At 38.4% G+C, this 21,007-nt stretch overlaps 1 protein-coding gene across 1 annotated transcript in view; it reads right to left on the bottom strand.

Moving 5' to 3' along the window:
- The window catches only part of LOC140244028 (uncharacterized), a 130,855-nt gene that overhangs the window by 1,843 nt on the left and 108,005 nt on the right, over positions 1-21,007 (bottom strand). Inside the window, exon 10 of the mRNA XM_072323683.1 lies at positions 524-637. Within this exon, the coding sequence (XP_072179784.1) occupies positions 524-637 (114 nt within the window). The remainder of the gene's footprint in view (positions 1-523; positions 638-21,007) is intronic.

Here is a 21,007-nt window from a genome sequence, read left to right as displayed (position 1 = left end):
ACCAAAGGGAAGCAAAAAGCAACTGAGCTTCATCTCTGTGTTATATTCTTGCATGCTAGAAATTAATGGTTTGAGAACATATATCCCATGATGGCTTTTATTCTTTGCTTTTGCTAGTAGGCCTTAGCCTATTTCTATTCACAGAAAAAAAAAATGCATAAATTTGCTGATTCAAACAGAAAACATCTGAATTTGGATTTCTGTCAGTCACTAAAATTCAAGGCAAGGAAATCTGTACAGATACACACAGTGTGTATAGATATTCACATTGTATTATGCTAAAATATTGTATTATACATAATGATAATAATAGCAACAATGATATTGCGTATGAAAAGTATCTACATTAACGGTAATCATAAAAATCAAAACAATGATAATAATAACAGTGGTGATACCTTCAGTGTCAAGAATATTATCATTATCTTCTCATTGGTATAATCATGATCTCATTGTAAACTACTTATAAATGAATAAATATGTTTTGAATCCTGATGGTCCTGTGTCTAAATTCTCAACTCACGTATGCAGGTCTTCCCCGTGTTTATGGCGGAGTCGTTGCAGTCGCAGACGTATTCGAGGCCATCGAGGCTGCAGACACCAAGGTCCGTGCATGGATTGGATTTGCATGGATGATCTGGTGAAGTCAGAGAGACAGGTAAGATAGATGCCGTACAGAGATGAGCAGAAATGGGACATTCCTTTACAACAGCCATTATAGAATGGGAAGCTAGAATCCTGCGATCTCATTGGTCGAGAACTGTGTGTGGATTTTCTATTGGCCAGACGCTGCCTCACAGTGGTAAGCATGTTAATCGCGCACTTGTAGCAAGAGTATGAACACTTGTAACAAACTTTCGTGCGCTCAATACGAGACGCCTATTTGCTGAAAATTCATGCATCCGATAATTACTGGATGCATGGTTTTGAAGTACTGGATGTATTATTTTCGGGGTTTCGTTTATGGCAAGCCAAAAGGAAATGCATCCAGTAAATTTTTCCTATCGGGGAATATGACTGAAATGGCAAGAAAATTGTCCCCATTCTATAAACACAGATGACGCACATGTCTTTTCGTGCATCAGTCAAAATAATGTGCATGCGGTAACTATGGAATTTAGCCTAAACCCACTCGAATTCGCCTCATGGGTTGAGCATTCAATAATTACCTTATGCACACAATTCTGACGGATGCACTCAGACCTGTGCGTCACTTGTACACTATGAAGCAATGAGCAGTTTCAGGCTGGAAAAAGAACTATTTGTAATCCTGATTCTGTATTGCATTTCCACCCTAGTTTAGTAGTACAGGATGTCCACAGACTTCAAGGCTTGTCGATCAATCACACCATTCTCAATGATTGTGCTTTGCATGTCATGGCTCCATCACACTAGAGCACATTGAGCCATCAAATACCCAATAAAATTGAAAATTTGAAGATATGTTCACATCCATTGCTTATACTAGAATAGTTCGTGACATGTTTGACATTCTTTGTATTCATTCAGCTATTCCAAAGGGATTCACAGAGATACACTAGAGCAGATCTTTTTATTTAGAACATGTTCAAAATAATCATAAATAATAATAATAACAACATAAATAATTCATTCTTTTTTTCTGCAAAGAAATGTCTCATTGATCCTGCTCAAACATAATTTTAGATAAAAAGAAAGAGAGATTATAAGTCCTATGATATTATTGGAAATTGTAAACAAATAATCTTTTCGATTAGTAATAACGAGAATGCAGGGAATGCTCTGCCAGGGATCACATAGGGTCCTTTATCAGCTCACCTCTGGTATACACTTAAGGTTTCTAAACAACTTTCAGGGAGATTTGGGCAGTTGACAAATGCAAATCTGCTTTGATGGGGTGATAAATACCGTTCTGAAACAACAAAAAAGTGCGATTGTAAACACATGAGAGCTGAGAAACGAATTTCTGTAGGGATGATAAACGCAAGTCGTTTTGAAATGTGTAGCTTGGATATGCCCGTGCCACCGCTCCTCGGGTCAAACTGCGTAATGAAGCTGCACAGTGGCAAAGCCTCCCTCTCGGCTCACAAAGATATGATTAATGCGGCAACTTGAGAAATGCAATCCAAAGGGCACCTGCAAACATGTTTTGACTGTGGGTATTGAAACCTGTTTCAAACCTAGGTAAGTTGATGATAAATGCAGCCTATTAAAGTCCCATGACAGAGATACCGTATGTGTTTTGAGGTGGCCGAGGGGTGTGATATGATGTCAGATGATTTACAGCCATTTGTGGGATCATACTGTAAAACGAGGAACGTTCGTGTGCATTTTAATTTCGCGAATTTCGCGAGCACAAAGATTCGCGAAATTAAAATGCACGCGAAAGTTCTTGTCTACACTATATGCATTGAATGCCAGTGGCAGTTCGCGAAAATTTCATGCCGCAAAAACGACCGTCGGCTCCAATTCGCGAAAAATTTGTGCCGCGAATATATCATATTTTACAGTAATTTGCTCGTGGTATTTGTCATACTTCACTCGGAATTTTCTATGATCTACTGTACTCGGTTGCTCTATTTACACTGAACAACCCTCTTTTCGAGGAATATAAACCTCTAGGGCCGATGTGTTGAGTCCCGCAGGAAAAGGGAAAAAACAAAAAACCAACAACACCCCAACATCACATCATAAAGCAATGAAACAAGTCTATCAAACCATACAAAATATGCTTTACAAATGTTATGGATATAATTCTTTCATTATTGCTATTAGTATTATCATTTCTTTTTTTTTTTTTGGGGGGGGGGGGAGGTAGCCTACATGGGGAAATATCAGTAGAGGCCTACACCATCAACCTCCAGCATTATAATGTACATGTATTTCGAGTATCCATTTGGTTGCACCTTCCATGCACACATAGGGTACATTTATCAACTCTTTTTCTTGGCAGAAACAGGTTTTCCAAACAGCTTTCAGAGAATTTTTACGAGATGATAAACGGAAAGCTGTTTTGATTATGGGGTTCGGAAAGCCTTTTTGAAAACCGCAAATTTGTGCTTTCCAAAACAGGGTTCCGAAACAGGTTTCCAGAAACCTGTTTCTAGAAGCCCTTTGAAGCGAGATAAATGCAAAGCTGTTTTGAAATGGCTTTGTACTGCGGTTATGAACCAAAATGCGCAATGCAGCTGCGCAGTGACAAGGCCAGTTTTCATGTTCGCGATGACTTGATAAACACAACTGTTTTGAAAGCCATTTCTAAAGGGCTTTGGAAACGGCTTTGGAAAGGGCTTTGGAAATGGCTTTTGAAAGCCGTTTCAAACAGGAGAAAGATGATACACGCAGCCATAATCTTTCTAATAGCCATTTTAAGAATGCTGTTGCAAGTTTGATATGCCTTACAAAAACAACCAAAACAGCACATGCCATTAATGATAAGCTGGAGTACTTCCAGAATGAGTTAACCAGCTCTTGACCTCCGACCTCTGTTTATTGTGAAGTTCAGATCACAGGACCCCCTCTGACATAAATCAGACTTTCATCACCTACTTCAAATCCATTCCTGAGTATGTCAGTTGTTTTAGGAAAGCATGCAAGCTGTTGGCAGCATTAAAAGTCAGCAGCAGAAGAGGTACACATGCACTGATATTACAAGAGCCAAAATCAATTCAAGTTTACCGTCCATTTCTGAGGATTTGTTTTGTTTGCATGCATGCACATAGAATACATGGGTACATAATGCAAAGACTCCATAGCCAAGTGCGTCATCACAAGGCCTTTTGAGATCCAAGATTACGACTGTTATTCATGACCATTGAAAATCTTCATCCACGCAACATTCATGTTGAATAATTCAGTCAGTGAATAATTGAAGAGTTCCATCACAAATGGGCTAAGTACCAATTTTAAAACAATTCAAATATAAAACCTTTCCAATGATACCTCACTTGTAACATGAGAAGGAATATTCATGAAGTTACAATACAAAAACATACATCTATAGACTATACCTTAATTTCTCTTATCATTTTCTTCCTTTTTTTTTTTTCATGCAGTTTTGATCGAAAATATTACAACTTAAAAAGAACTGAGTTGACTCTTTTGCAATAAAATTTCTTCAACTGGTATATACACTTTAACAAATGAAATTGCGTGATTCGCAATCCACAAGGTGCATACATCTAACAAGCTTTATCTGTCAAAGAAACATGTTTTGTTGAATTGAAGATTGAGCCATGATGACTGGAATCATCTGAGGGTTTATGGTGGTAATCATGTAAAATCATGTAAAATCATATTGCAATCCATTTCGATGAAATGTGTGACCCGCCACAACAAAAGGATCCTAAAGTCGCTGACTGCTGAGCCGTGAAAATCTAGTTTGAAGTCAGATAATCAAGATCAGTCAAAACCATCAAATTTCTGTTTTTGGCATAATTTGGTAGTCTCATGTCTCGTCTATCATCTGCCGAAATTTCGAAGCTAAATGATCAAAGGAAAGGCAAGAAATTAGCTTTTTTTTTTTTTTAAATTTTGAGATTTTCAACGGAACAGAAACGTGTCTGAAGATTTGGATTTAGCGCCGCAGCTAGACTCCGCCCCTAGCAATGAGGTAGCGATCTTATTGGTCAGTGCATGGCATCCTGGTTACTGCTTGGTCGTGTGTAGACTGCTGGTGCTAAAAGCTTGAATGAACATCGCAGAAGTTGCTAAGATCGTACCTTCTATTGTCAAGTGGTGAAAACTGTCTTGCCTCTCCTTGATCATGAAGGAAAACTTTGAGGACTTTTTTTTCGAAACGCTGATTTCCTAAACCACTCGACATGCGCTAATAAAATCATCAATTTCTCCCCAACTGAGAACATTTATCAATTGTGTTGTATATGAAATTCAAGTGGAAGAGTAGGGAATAATGTCATGTCATTGTCAGAAAACTGTCCTGCCACAACTTTCGGATCCTTCTGTTGTAGCAAGTCATATATGTAATTTGCAACGCAATGCAAATAGGTCACAATATTTCAGAAAATTACAAAGCTAAAGAGAACACTGTCAAATGGAAACTTTCTTTCTATTCCAAGCAAAAACAATGTATTGATTCTCATACCACATAAAAATATAAAAAATGAAACATAAAGACTAGTTTACTTATAGATCCCTGTAGTAAGAAGCCCTGCCTCCCATAACTCAAAGAGGAGGCACCATGGTAACACCACATACAAGTCATCCAGAGTCCAGACACCCAGGGGACTTTTATGAAGAGGGTGTGTGGGAGTCAAGTTAATCGCCCTGGAACAATGCACCCATTTAGAGAATGCCTGTTGGAGAAGAGCTCGGAGTGAAACAACCATCATTGGGTGCGATACGCCATTTATTCAATGTTATGCATTAAAAACAAGTCACAGCTTAGGAAAAAATTGATGATCATGAATAATTCTGTCGTTAAAGACTATGTGTGGACGTATATTCTTGTTTCTGCATCACAATCCTCTAGACTAGAATGCCCCCTGTTTCTTAAACCATTCTATGCACTAGGAAGAACTGCAATGTGGTAAAAACTGCAACAAATAAAATCGACCCCCCTCCCAAACTTCAGAGGCACAGCTGAGAGGGAATTCCCCTTTGGGTCACATGATCTAATTCGCAGATATGATTTATGAAAGGGGGGTGGGACCTATCCTACGAAGGCTGTGGGAGTTAAGAAGAGTAATTCCCAATGTATATAAATCATTCTCTTTATACAAAAAAACCAAAAAACACCAAAAAAAAAAAAACGTGCTTCTCAAGAAATCACCACTTAGATAGAATTTCTTCAATATTGCGATCTGCAGCTGTTGTTAACTGCCCCTGACAAACAGTTCACTATTGATCCCCTGCCATCTAATACTGCATTCACATTGCCTTATAAGATTTATACCGTTGTTGCAAAGAGACGAAATAGCCGAGTGTAACTCCAAAACAGTCCCACAACAATCGCATTTGCATTGCTTTCATCTTCTTGAAGCAATTCCAGTACAATCCTGTGACAGCATGTTTATATTGCAAAATGTTTGTCTCGCACTTAAGTAGATGCACACGTACATTTTCTGTTTACATACAAATCACAGGAATGATATCGAGGTTTTTTGAAAAAAGGGGAAATCAAAATTTTCAGGTGATTTTGATACATGGAAAAAGCAAAATGTGTATAGACTTAAGACAAAAAAAAATCTGAAATCAGATTAAAATCAGCTACAAAATATCAAGCCTGAAATCATTGCCTCTTGTCCATTTGGGGCATATTGCATGCGGGAAAAAAAAGTATTGACTGCATGCACGATTACACCACTACATCATTAAGTGCTGAATTTTCCCTGGAAAATATAACTTATCATATCCTACTTATTTCCAGAGTAAATCTCACTATTTACTACATTCTAATACATTGCATTTCAAAAACATCTTTCCTGAAAACCGACTGACCCCTCGATATCGTAAATAGCAGCATACTTGACCTTTCACACTTTATGCAATGGAGTTGTGCCGAGACACATTCGCACTGCCACCCATCTCAGTACAACTGAGCCTGAGGTACAACACTGATACTCGATACTACGCTTGCACAAGTGGGCAATGTGAATGTGGTATTTGACACAAGGGCCAGTTACACAACCTGTGAAATATTGCGACATTAGCACAAATGTGACATTTTTGTGCAAGTTGGTGGACACCTATGACAAGTGCCACTTGAAATGTTGTCCAAAAAAAAATTGCAGACTAGGGTGCAATTTGTTTAATTCTGTGTGTGAAGCTTGTTTGCTGTGACATCGTGCAGCAAAAATCGTCGGCTGAAAATGAGAAGAGTGTTTAAGGTGTCTTGAACACTGTGGCTTTAGAGGCAACTTTAGTCACAGCGTTATCATTCTCACCCGACGAAATACTCACTGCAGAAAAATTGCAACATTTATCATGTGACTTCAACTAACTTCAGGGGCAGTAGAATTGTTTTATTGCTCTCCTACATTTCAAAAAGTGTAATTTTCTATGAAGAGTACACATTCCTTGAACTTGTTACAAAACATGTTACAGGTTTTATCACCATGTTATGAGTGATATCACTACCTCAACCTTCTGAAAGAGGCAAGTCAAGTGCTCTTTTATTAAAACAGAAAAAAAAAAAAACGAACTCTGATATATGTGGAATCCTTTATACATTTCTTCACATCATTGTCCTACTGTGACATCACAATTTGTTGTAGTATTCTCATTCAGTAATGAGGGCATAATATGGATTCAACCAAAACTTGAAAAATCAATAACTTTTAAACAGATTGTCTGATTTTCCTCAAACTTCGCTGATGCGCGTACTACTGATATTTCTGCATTCCCTAAAATCCACGCAAATATTTGGGATAATTCCTCTTCAATGTCGGACGTGAAGTACGTATCGTAATAAAAATGTCTCCTTTTCAAATTGATCTTTATCATACAAATTGCACAAGCATTCCAATTTCCTCCGTCCCGTGCAAACCTATACGAAAGACACATTAGCCTACTTTGTGTGAATATGGGAGAATTAATATGTCAGAGGAGAACGTTATTTTTCTGGATGCGATCTCTAACTATGCTAATACCTTGAGCCACTAAAATGCATTTGAATCTTCCAGTCTTCTTCATAATAATGGCTTATGGATAGCAACTCTATACCTTGTCCCAAATCTGCATTGATGCTGATTACTAAAAGCAATACAAACTGGCATATATGCGGAGCAGTCTCTGAAAATCAGCACACTCGAGAGTGAACTGATAATCGCACTGTGCCCTTCTCACTCATCCGTCGTCAGAAATAAATACAAATTTATGGAAATGCAGAGAGAAAGAGTAGGTTGTACTTCAGTAAATTTAAAAAAAGAGCATAGAAAAATAAAACAGACAGGAAATCTGAGTAATAACATAAGCTAAATGAAAGTATTGAAATATGAAAATAAACCCCCCTAAAAAAATACAGAAATTATGACAGTTTCCCTGGTCTGTCACCAGACATCTCAAAATGGCTCTTACCATCATCTGGCTTCAGCCTCCCTCTTACAAAATTCTGTATTTGTAATGTGCACTAAAATATCAAGTGTAAATGTCCTTTATCACAAAATTTGCTGTATGTTTTCTGCTGAGGATTTTTTTTTTTGGAACAAAACAAAACAAAACAAAACAACAACTACTCTCCTCTGTCTAAAAGGGGATAAGAAATGAATATTTGATTTTTATAGAATGCAATGGACAGTGCTTTTTCTTCTTCTTTCTTTTTAATGGAAATGTTACAGCACTATTTCAAGCAGGAATCAAATTCAGAAATGATAAGACAGTAATGCTGCAGTAGAAGTATTGACCTTTTTTTTTTCTGCTGCATAAAAGAAAATAAATGATAAATGATAAATGCATACAATTCACAGACAAAACTCCTAGTTCAAAATGGATACATATAATGGGAACGTGCTTAAACAACAGTAACAGTTCTAGGACAACAGACTTCGGGGCCCCATTTCATAAAAGAAGTTTAAAGATAATATAAAGTTTTGGTATTACCTCAAAAGTTTCCCTGAATTTCCTTGTCTTAGTTTGTGTTTCAGGTTAAAGTACCTTTCATATAACTAACACTGTGAGACTTACTCGCCCCAAAGTGCTCTCATGTCTTAGTAATCATGCAATAATGGTTTCGTAACAAAGCCGCCGCCGTACCGAGGTAGTACACGTATTGTAAGAAACCATTATTGCATGATAACTGCGACCAGCAGCGTGCAGCCCTATACGCATACTGAGTAGCTGACTGCGACCAGCAGCCCCATACGCATAGCTAAATGGGGCTTCGCATTGTAGCGTACAGGGTCATGACAGATTTAGTATCGCGGGTAAATATCAACTTAAAATCCCAAAAAATCCTCAATTTGAAGACTTACCAATTAAGTTGAAGTCTTGAAAACAGGCTTCGGGCAACGTTTGGTTCTGCCAATAGTCCCTTTCTGTTCGAATTGATGACTGAACGTGACTCGGTCGAGAGGACCTTGGGAGAGCTACACTGAATTGACGGCCAGCGCATGCGCACACAAACATCTTATCCGTTCGTGGATTTGAAATTTGTTCGCATGTGATGTGTGCGTATGCGCTGGCCGTAGTAATCAGTGTATGTAGCTCTCCCAAGGTCCTCTCGACAGAGTCACATTCAGTCATCAATTCGAACAGAAAGGGACTATTGGCGGAACCAAACAGTGCCCGAAGCCTGTTTTCAAGACTTCAACTTAATTGGTAAGTCTTCAAATTGAAGAATTTTTGGATTTTAAGTTGATATTTACCCGCGATACTAAATCTGTCATGATCCTGAATGCTACAATGCGAAGCCCCATTACGCTATGCGTATGGGGCTGCTGGTCGCAGTTAATTGCATGATTACTAAGAAATGAGAGCACTTTGGGGCGAGTAAGTCTCACAGTGTTAGTTATTTGAAAGGTACTTTAACCTGAAACACGGAAATTCAGGGAAACATTTGAGGTACCAAAACTTTTTATTATCTTTAATAGGATAGCAACTCTTCCTACAATGGCAACGTCTAATGGAAACAGCCAATCAGTAAGCTGGATTTTTGTTGTTTGCTTGACAATTGCCATTCCAGCAAGAGTTGCTATTTCATCAACTTTTTTATAAATTGGGGCCCAGAACAATTACCCCAGACCCTTTCCCTGACCCTAACCCTAACCCAACTTCCAACCCTAAACCTAACCCTAATCCTAAACTTTACTCCAACCCTATCAATCACCGGTATCCAGCTGGGGGGGGGGGGGGGGGGGAAGGGTAATTTTCCTGATATAAACATTTAATTTGGGCATGAATGAAGCACAATTACTCATCATCTTGCAACAAGCTTACAAGTCAAAATATAGTTTTCATATGCCTGCAGAATTGTCAATTACTACTCCAAAGTGTACACAAATGCATACGAAATGTGTGAAATAATGCTGTAAAAACATAATACCATGTTTTCATTTGGGTACTGATGAAAATGCAAAATACCAGCCAAAAAGGTCTCTGAGCATGACAACCAATCGTGGTTACTACGTAATTTTTCATAATTGATATATCGATATTGTTATTGTCAATTATCCATCAATCTTCCATGTTAGAGTGAATTGAAAGCAGCTTGTTGGAAAAAAAAAATGATTGCCAAGGGCACGATCAATCATCACATTACATTCTACCTTCCCAAAAATCCTCCCCCTTTTAAACCCAAAATGGGTTAAGGGGGAGGGCTCTTCTGGAATAAAAGTTGAGTCTTACGATCAAAATTCAATCCACACTTTTGATCTCAATATACTCCAAAACAACTCATCATCCTGGCAAATTGCATCAGTCAGGTATTAAACGTTGCTTGGTATACACCCTTTTGATGTATTGCAGGCAAATTCCAAGTTGGTTAAAGATGAATTTTGAGCCCTTACAAGAACTATGCTTCAGCAGTTAATGAATAGGGCAAAATAAGACATACGGAATGGTGTGGTTTCGTAAGAGTTGGACATACGAAAAGAAAGAAGTGAAATTTCAAGGCTTCTTAGGTTTTAAAAAATCAGTGATAATTGTTGCACCTTTATTTTCAAATTGGCAAAGATGTGACCAGCATTTCACTAGTCTCCCTGTATTTTTTAAAATCAAAATATCATCCTTTTTTTTCTTTCTGCATTTTAAACTTGATAAGAATAACATGTATCCTTTGTACGAAAAATATAATAGTCTTATCATAAGTACTAGGCTAGCAACAGTGACTCAGAGGTTCTCTGAATAGCTACCTCATTGATAGGAAAAAATATGATCTTTATATAAGTGTACAAAGCCATGGAAAGGTTGTGAGGTGATGACATTGCCTTTTCAAATTTGTGTGTATAGAGTAAAAACTTCATGAAACTTCAAAATTCTGGAACTTTCCTAGCTTATGTCTGATTTTGAAAACTTTTATATTTCTGTTCTTCTCATTCTACTCTACTTAATTTATTAAGTCAATTTGGACATGGCTTGGAATTGCAATACTAGCGAGGAGAAGTAAGCGACAATCAAGAGTTAAAATAATTTGACTCAAATTGCTTAACTTATCATTGAGCATTTCGTCTAAACCCAAAGGCTTGGGACGCATACGAATGTTTACTGTAACAAAAATAACTTTTCCCCGCGGTGAACTCATTTCAACATCCTGATGTTTAATGTCAAAAATAGAGGAAGGTATCAAACCTGGCTCGGTCAGTAACACATCATGTCTGATTTGTGATCAAATGGCTGGGGGTCAAGTCTAGATGAGCAACATTTGTGTCTTATCAAATGTTCTCCAGGCAGTTAACAGTCTCTCCTCTCGTACTCCTTTTACACTAGCCACTCGAGTTATCACTAGGGTAATCACCCAGGAGGTTCATCAAGAATTTAAATGGAAAACATCATCGAAACATCATATTGGCAAAGGAGCTCCAAGTTGAATTTCTGTGGATCTACTGTATACGCTGTTATTTTCGTGAGGGTTTAATTTTCGCGAATTTCGCGAATTGCAGTTGGATCGCGAATTTAACAACACGCGAAATTGTCTCCATGCGCTTTGTTGATAGAGCATTAACGTAAGCGTCGGCGTCAATTCGCAAAAACACTTCGCGAAAATGTCTATGACCTCGTCATTCGCGAAAATATCTGTATGCGAAAATAACGTCATATACAGTATCACTTGGTCTACTCCCACTTCATCCAATAGCCATTGGTCTCAATCCACATTGTCTAATCCCGTTTCGTCTGTAACCACAGTTCATCTAATGACCATTTAGTCCAATTGTCACTTAGCCTAATTACCAGTTCGACTACCTCCACATGGGCTATGCCCATTTCGTCTAATAGCCACGGTTCATTTAATAGACAAAGAGGGGAAAAAATCAAAGGAGACAAAATTGCAATTAGACCATCTGGTCATTAGACGAAAAGATAATTAGCCAAACTGACCATTATTAGTCCATGTTACGGTGAACCCGCCAAACGGTTCACAAGATTTTATTGGTATGCTGACCTTCTTTTTTCATCCACCCAGGAGTTTAACCGTAATGTCCTTCATACCACGACGTCATCCAGAAGTTTGCGGGGACAGACAAGTTTACCAGGGATGGTGCGAGCAATGTTGACCAATTGAGGTTATAGCCCAGAGTGACAAGCAATAGTTAGCAAACATGATCAAATTGCCACATCATATGAAACTGAATGAATTGACATTGTGGTGCATCAAGGCGTTTCAAAGAACAAATCAATGACTATAAAAAGGCATAAATATTTTAGAAATAGTTTATGCAAACTGGATCAGAATTTGCCATATGGACTAAATATCTGAATAGATTATTTGTTTTGTAACTCCATAATTAACCAGGAATTAATATGCTCTATACCTGACACTTTCTTTAAATTCAAACTTTCTTTTGAAGCACTCAAAAATTAGATACAAAAAGTGCAACATAATGTGCTGTTACCATGGCAATGTACATTCCAATTTTTCATGTACATGTATAGCAATTTTCTTGTGAATCGCCGCAAAGCTGGAGAAGCAGTTCAGTCCATAAGTCTTTCACCTCTTTTTTGGGGGGCCATAATTCCCCATTACCATGGCAACTCACTTTCAGCTTCTGTTGATAACTTGACTTTGAGCTCAATAATTGTTACAGAAATAACTGGAAAAATGCTGATTGAAGCAGTTTGAAAGACTGCAACATTTGCAACAGACTGACTGCCCTCCCTCCTTCCTAACCTTCCAAAAGCTACCGGTAATTATTTTACAGTGCACTCCGGTTATAATGACCACTGTTATAATGAACTATTGTCATACAGCAAAGTAAAAATTTAGGCCCTAAAATTATTGTCTATAATGTCTTCATAAATCTAATCATTAGGCTATAACAAAATTCACTACATCGATGTATAACCAGGAAAAGCTGCTGGTCCCCAGGAATTTGTTAAAAACAGAGTAGTCTGTACACTGCTTCAAACCTTGTTTGACTGGGGCATAACGATGCATCTGCTGCTGTAAATGCATTTCATATTAACCCGCTGAGGACGAGTCCCGAGTATACTCGGGCAAGTGTCTATGGGAAATGTGTGTTGTAGTAAAATCAGTCCATCCTCAATGGGTTAATAATCCTCAATAGCAACAACATCACAATAAAAATTGAGCAAAACTAGACCGGACCTTGACAGATAAAAAAAAAAAAAAAAAGAAAGGAAGGTAATTTAAGAAACATGTTTTGGGGGAAACGTGTTCAAAAGTTTGCTTTTAAAATTACTAAAAGAACTATAAAAACATGTAACATGTTTACACAGTAGCCAAAAAAAAAAAAGTCTTTTTCTATTATGTGTAAAGAACTCCCCCCCCCCCCAAAAAAAAAAGACTTACAGGATGTGATGCAGTGATACACTTTTGAATTGTGGATAACCTTTAACGCCATCAATCATAATCAAGATTACGTGCTCCCAATGCCAAATTTCAATGCGGTAGTCTTTCGTTCACAGTCCTTGAAGGAAATTTCCTCCAAACTTCAGCAGCAGCAGCTGGCACGTGGTATCTGAGATGCACATAAACACTAGTACCAGTATAAGAATGTTGATTTTCAGATTAATTTGGCAAACCTGTCGAGCAGTCCTCAGGCAAAATAAGACCTATCTGTCACAAGACACAATCTCATTGAGGAGCTTTGATTGGACAAATTAGGCACAAGGCCTGCATGGTGTGTGTGTGTGTGTGTGTGTGTGTGTGTGGAGGGGGTCCTAGTATATAGTATATAAAGTGTACAGAATGGTACAGAATGGTTTACTGTAAAATGAGGAATGTTCGCGTGCATTGTAATTTTCGCGAAATTTCGCGAGAGCCACGATTCGCAAAATTAAAATGCACGCAAAAGTTCTTGTCTACTCCACATGTATTGAATGTTAGAGGCAACTCCCAAATATTTCATGCCACGAAAATGGCCATCGGCTCCACTTCGCGAAAATATCACGTTTTACAGTACTAGATATTTGAGCAGGGGGGTGCCAGTTAGAAGGAAAGAGGGTGCCTGAAATCCATCGACATCATTAGGCTTCTTTGTACATGGAAAAAGCCCAAACTTTGAAACTGTCAGGGCCTGAATTCAGGCTTTGGCCCGATAAATGGTATCCTTGTTAACAAATCCATCAATTAAAAAAAAAAGAAAAGAAGAAAAAAAGCCCATAAGTATAGAGGCATTCTACTCCTATCAATCAATTAGTATAAATGAGGAGGAAAAATGCCGAGAAAGTGCAAGCTACATTGTAGACCCGGACATTATGACAGATGTCCTTCAACTGTTTGCTGAACGATATTTGAGCTGTCTCTCCCCCCACAAGTGTGTGTGAAAGCTGTGATTGCATGACAATCAATCTCACTCACTCATTTTGACAGACAGTCAGTCATAAGACAGATTATTGTGGACATTCACTCACGCACACACACACACACACACACACACACACACACACACACACACAAATCCCACCCACATCAAGTTGAGATGCAAGTTTGCTTTGACCAGTTGATAAATTTGTTTGCACGACAGCTGCATGCATACTAGCCGGTAATCAGGATTTATCCCCTGACCAGTAGAAATAGAACTGAACCCTTAATGGCCCTCAAAATTTCCTCATTAAATTGACTTGACAAATTCTTCCTCCATCAAGCCTTCCACTCACGAATGCACACACGCACCTCTTTCTTTTTTTTTTCTTTGTTACAATCTTACGCTCCACAAAGAAAAAGATGGTGAGAAATCATTACCAGCATTTTGTATTGATGTATTCAGCAAAGAAGCCTGGTGGGAAATCGGCTGTGAAATGCCGAGGAACAAAGATTCTGAACCACAAAGGATTGATGGGGATGGGGAGGGGGGAGGGTAGGTTTTAAGAGACCTGGAGTATTTTCTCATTATATACCACATCATCAATAAATATCATTTATCAGAAATCAACATTTCCATAATATATGCTGACTTTAAAGGGACTGTACAGTACTGGTTGAGGTGGGGATTCATGTTTTGAACATTCTCAAGTGAGATAATGAGAAAACTCTTATGAAATGTGAAAGAGCATGTAATTTTAAGAAGGATTCAAATTGGTTTTCAAATGGCTGAGATATCAAAAAAAGTGATAATAATAAAAGGTGACAGGCCCAAACTTTATTAGGATCTCTTTGTTTCACCTTGTTTTTGGATATCTCAGCCATTTCAAAACCGATTTTCGTCAAATAAACTTTTGATACCCCCTTAGAATTGCATGCTCTTTGACATCTCATAGAGTGGTTTCTGAATATCTCGCAAAACGTTAAAAGCTAAATCCTCACCTCGACCAGAACTGTACACACCCTTTAAACCAGCAGAATTCGCATGATCTCAAAAGCACACGAGATGGTATTACTCTACAACACAATCACATGCACATCTTTTCTTCCATGCATTATAATTTTACTTGGTAAACACCTTGATCCTACCTGTAAATGCAAATGACTAGAACTACCAAAAAAAAAAAAAAAACCCAACAATATTAACAAATAAAAATCCTTTAATTCATACAGCCTACATGTGCCGCATCTGCATTCATGTGGAACTGCATTGTTTAAACTACTGTAAAGCAATATAATTTCATGACGTGAAAGTTTCGTACACTGGAGCCGACAGTCACTCCGCAGCATAAAATTTTTGTGAATTGCCACTGGCATTCAATGCATGTAGCGTAGAAGAACTTTCATATGCATTCTAATTTCATGAATCCTGGCTCTAGAGAAAATTCGCAAAATCTAAATGCACGCAAACATTTCTGGTTCTACATTTTGTGTGTTTTGACTACACTAACATGTATAGTATGGCCAACTGTTAGAGTCTAGGTATATCATTTATTATTTGTCAAGTGATGACCACAAGAAGTATTGCAGTGAGGTATTTCATAAAAACTCTGTCTGATTCATAACAATTTGGCAAAATCATGATCAAACCCGATGATGCTTGCAGCAAACCAAAACAGGTCAAACTGTGCAGTGCGGTGCTTTATTAAAAGGTCGCATATCCCTTTTGCAAACATAACAAAATTTTGCATGGTTGAAGAATATCTCCCAACATTGCGTAGGAAATCTTACAGCAATACACCCCACAGTTCTTTTTAAAGAAATGGAAAACTAACCCGATAACACTGAGAACAAAATCCCCTTTTGTACCACAAATAACATATTTTTTTGGGAGGTCTGAACAAATTCACTGGAAATCTACACTCATAAATATTCGACCTCCATCATACAGACATTTCCGGTTTCATTATTCAGAGGAAAGGTCTGAATTACCTACCTCTACAATATACCAAGTTATGAAAGGAATCTGATTTTCAGGGTTGCAAAAAGGATGCGCAAACTTTAAATCTCGGGATAAAGACTTCTCTGTAAGTCTGGATTTATCACTAATACTTGTGAATTGCCTAAAGACATATCTCCACAAGATGTTGAAACACACGCAGTAAATTACTGCTTCTTGAGTACCTCGAGTCCTTTATCAATCCACAGACCTGTTCACTCGCTGTATCTTATACACTTTTTTTTAAAGTGGAATGTTTTTGTTTATTCGTTTCTTTTTTCTTTGCAAAGTAGGACAAAAAAGAATGAATATGAACTGCAACTATGTGTACTAATAGCATTATGCTTCATAGTACGCTTGTACTGTGGTATCAATCACTACGTCCACCCTTCCCTTTATCTAAAAACCCAAAGAAGTGTAGGCCTTCCATTCATTTCCCTTCCACTACACACAACCATTCCAGAAATTTTTCAGACTGCATTGTAACGTTTGGGATTTTGCTCAATATTTCAGACAGCTCAAAATTTGTTGAGACTGCGATGCCGTTTCCTGTGCCCCGAGCAATCGTACAAGTGCTTAACCTGTTGAGGATGAGTCCCTAAGTCTATGGGAAATGTGTGTTGTAGCAAAATCAAACCGTCCTCAACGGGTTCATGTGTGACACGTTTGGACTATTGTTTGGCGAAAGAGGAGATAGGGCAGTGGCGAGGTGGAAGTTGAATTTATCCTCATGGAGATGGGAGAATAGGAGACAGGGGGGAAAGTACAAGTGAGAATCGGGTGAAGGGTTCGAAGTCGCTGACAGGGGTAAGAAGAACCAGAAATTAGGGAGGAGAGGAAAAATCATGGAGATAAAAGAGAGAGAAAAAAAAAAAAATAATTTCAGTTTTTTATCCTGTGGGCTGACAAATGATCGACTTTGACTACATCCCTGCCACTTACTCCTAGGCACAGTTCCATCACTGCCTGATTTTATAGCATCATAAAAATACACTGTAACATCATCTCCCCATAAAATGTCTCCTGAATGGAAAAGCCTAGGCTGATAGCGATGCATTTGTGCGAAACGGGCGCCTTGCCGCAGAATGCAGCATGCAGCATGCCTGTTGCTCTTATGACATTCACAATTTTTCTGAATGCCTTTCAACTGAATAGTAATGTACACTTCAAACAAACCCACGATTATCATTGAGGGCCCCACATTGATCAATCTAATTGCTCTCTTCTTTTGCCTGCATTTGGGATCCATGTTTGGCATCCATGCTCTTGTTATGTCTCATTTGCACATTATGTCCAAACTTGACTGCTCAGGAATTACTCTTTTTCACTCGACATATTTGTAAACCCTGAAAAAATGTGGGAGAGCGCCTCATTTCTTGTAGCATGGTTTGACAAATCATTCTTTACATTTCTTTACCACACACACATGTATGTACAAGTTCAAGCATTCCGTAAGGAGGAGTTTATGTACATGTACTTCTACTCTACAGGAATTGTATCATACATGCATCTGTCAAAGGACAAGTCCACCTTCATAGGCATGTGTATTGAATGAATGTAGCAATATTAGTAGAACACATCAGTGAAAGTTTGAGGAAAGTCGGACAATCTGTTCAAAAGTTATGAATTTTTCAAAGTTTCTGCTCAGTCACTGCTGGACGAGAAGACTACTACAGCTTGTGATGCCACGTGTAGAACGATATAAAGAATATATAGAGAAAATTCAGAATATTTTCGCTTTTCTCACGTACCGTTTTGTAATAAAAGAACGCTTGACTTGCCTCTTTCAGAAGGCAGGGGGGAATAATGTTACTGAAGCTCATAGAGACAAGCCCACCTTCTGTTTTATATCTGGGAGACAATTTTATTCTATTTCTTATCTTTTTGTTTTTGGTTGCTGGGATTCCATTCTTTTTAAATCATGTATAAGGTAAAAAAAAAAAAAAATGTTGTATTGGCGTAACATGAGATTTTCAAATAGGGTCGCGCGGGCAGATTTTTTTTTTTTTTTTTTTTTTTGCTACCTGTATTTTACGTGTAAAACTCATATTTAACAAAACCCCATTCGACAGAGAGGGTCTGTTGCATCCAAAGTTTGTTATGTCACCGGTTTAAAAGCAATAAATATTAAAAGAGAATCATATTTTGGACATGGAATAATACCCTGGCCCCCCACTCAAACCCATAGGAGACCGCATGCCTGTTCCCGTTTTCAACATCTACGGAAGATTTGTCCCCAGAAATTTATGAAGGGGGGGGGGGCGGTGTTTTTTTAGTCTTTTTCGTAGATAGGGGTGTCCATTGAAAATTCTTTCGTAGATGGGGGGGGGGGGGTTGTTGAAAACTCTTCCGTAGATAGGGGGTCAGAGCCCCCCCCCCCAAAAAAAAAAAAAAAAAAAGATAAAAAAAAAAAAAATTGGACTGATCTCCAGAAGATTTTCCCTAGAAATTTATGAAAAGGGGGGGGGGGGGTTATTTTGTCAGTTTCTGTAGATAGGGGGTAAATTTTCTGAATGTTTTCCCTAGATGGGGGGGGGGGGTCTTTTGAAAATAGGGAACAAGTATTGGCGTCCACCCAAAATAGGGGGTGAAATTCGCGAAGATGGTTTTGGTTTAAGCCATGGGGTGGTTTAAATTTGAAAAGAAATATGCGCTAAATCAAGCGAGTATTTTCAAAGTGGTCCAATGAACTTGCCTCCAACTTAAACCACTCCATGGCTGTGAGAACCATGGTCTAAAATGAAAGCACCTTCGAGAATTCCACCCAATGTTGTGACAGGCATTTGTTATTTCAGAATTTTTGTTACGAAAAGGTTTTACTGTATTCACATGGAGAAATATAGAGTGAAATAAAACATCATAGAAACATACTTTGTAGCCATGTTTATTCTAGGAGTCCAATTTGTATATCAGTATGGTCAGGGGATCAAATATTGCGTGGGACCTAAATTTGCGCAGTTAAATTTAAAAGTCGCGCACAGTACTCTGAGGTGAAATATGACATCTTTGAACGGACCTGTTTCCGCCTTCCCCATTTTAACAGCCGTCACGACATAACGATCAGAATACGAACGAACAAATTCCTGGGCTAAATCACCCAGCGCCACAGACAAATTGATTCTCCGAATAATATCAAATAAAATCTTCGAACCGGACTTGCCGGTCGCCGACACGCTGTACTGCGCGGCCATTTTCCGACACCAGCTGTTGTTGTTGTTTTTGATAATTCGCAAACCCGTATCGCGCCCTCTCTCGGTAAAAACGATGTATTTCCTCTTTTTTTTTTTTTTTTTTTGAAAAGTTCAGGGTCAGGTTTTTTTTTTAGGGTCGGGCGGGTTACGCCAATACAACAATTTTTTTTTTTTGCCTAATATGATGGCAAGTCTACTGCTGGATGCATTGCCTTTTGGCTTGCCACTCAGGCCATGCATCTCGTACATGTATTTGTAATCTTATACTGAATGCATGGCTGGAAGTTCTCTAAGAGACAGTTTTACCGGATGTATGGATAGCTAGCTAATAGGCGTCTCTTACTGAATGCACGAATGCCATGCTTAGTGCACGAATTTACATCTTGCTACAAGTGTGCGAGAACGTGCTCCAACAGTGGCTAGAATCAGCGACACAATCAATGTGCGCCAAGTAAAGAATTCATACACAGCTCTTGACCAATGAGACTGCAGAATTTTCTTACCCCATTCTATCCTGACACTTGCTGTACAGGAACACTTAGTACAAAGATCCTGCTGAATAATATGGAGAACTCTTGTAACATCCTGAGGTAAGATGATGAGGATGAAGGGGGTGACTGCTAATATTTTCAAACTTCAGAAAATTGTCCAAACATTGAGCTAGTTACATCACATCACGCATCATGATTTTAACTGACTGCTGGAACCTGAATGCCTCCATTACAAAGGACATTGTACATCTTCTTTACAGTGGTTGTTAGGTAACAGGGGAAAAGTTCTCAATACATACCTCTGTTTGAAAGTTATGAATTTTTAGAATTTCTGCACTGTCACTGTTGGATGAGAACACTACTACAGTTTATGTTGTCTTATGCATAGAATATAAGAAAAATGTAAAGAGAATTCCACAAAAAGTTTTAATGAAAATAAGTACACATTCCTTCAACATAATGTAAAGGTTAAAATCATTACCCCTGCTTTCTGAAAGAGTCAAGTCAAGTGCTCTCTTTATTCCAGAGAAGTAAAAAATATGTTGAATTTTCTTTACATTTTCTTTATATCATTCTATGTGTGTGATATCACAAGCTGTAGTAGTCTTCTCATCCAGCGAAGGCTAACTGACACTTTAGGCGTGACAGATTTAATTTCACGAGCGTTCGGCCGCATGGGGAACGCTCGCGTTCCTCCTTTTGTTAGGGGACGCCCCTATTCCTCCTGCGTGCAGAATGGGGGCTTAATCCCTCTATTCATCAGCCTAATGAGGGCGTTCCTTGGACGCAACAGAACGGACTTGCTCACAAGTCGCATTCATGGCGTTCCTTTCCGCTTTAGGAACGCAAGGATTATCCCAACCACGTGCCTTCCGCGCACGGCTTCACCTATGAAAAGAACAATTTGCGCCGGCAAGTGCACAATTTACGGTGGACGCCAGAATTCCACATCGTTCTTGCCAGTTAAAAA

This window comes from Diadema setosum, chromosome 2 (genome assembly GCF_964275005.1).
Source record: "Diadema setosum chromosome 2, eeDiaSeto1, whole genome shotgun sequence".
Taxonomy (NCBI): Eukaryota; Metazoa; Echinodermata; class Echinoidea; order Diadematoida; family Diadematidae; genus Diadema; species Diadema setosum.
This window is presented reverse-complemented; position numbering and strand designations above follow the sequence as displayed.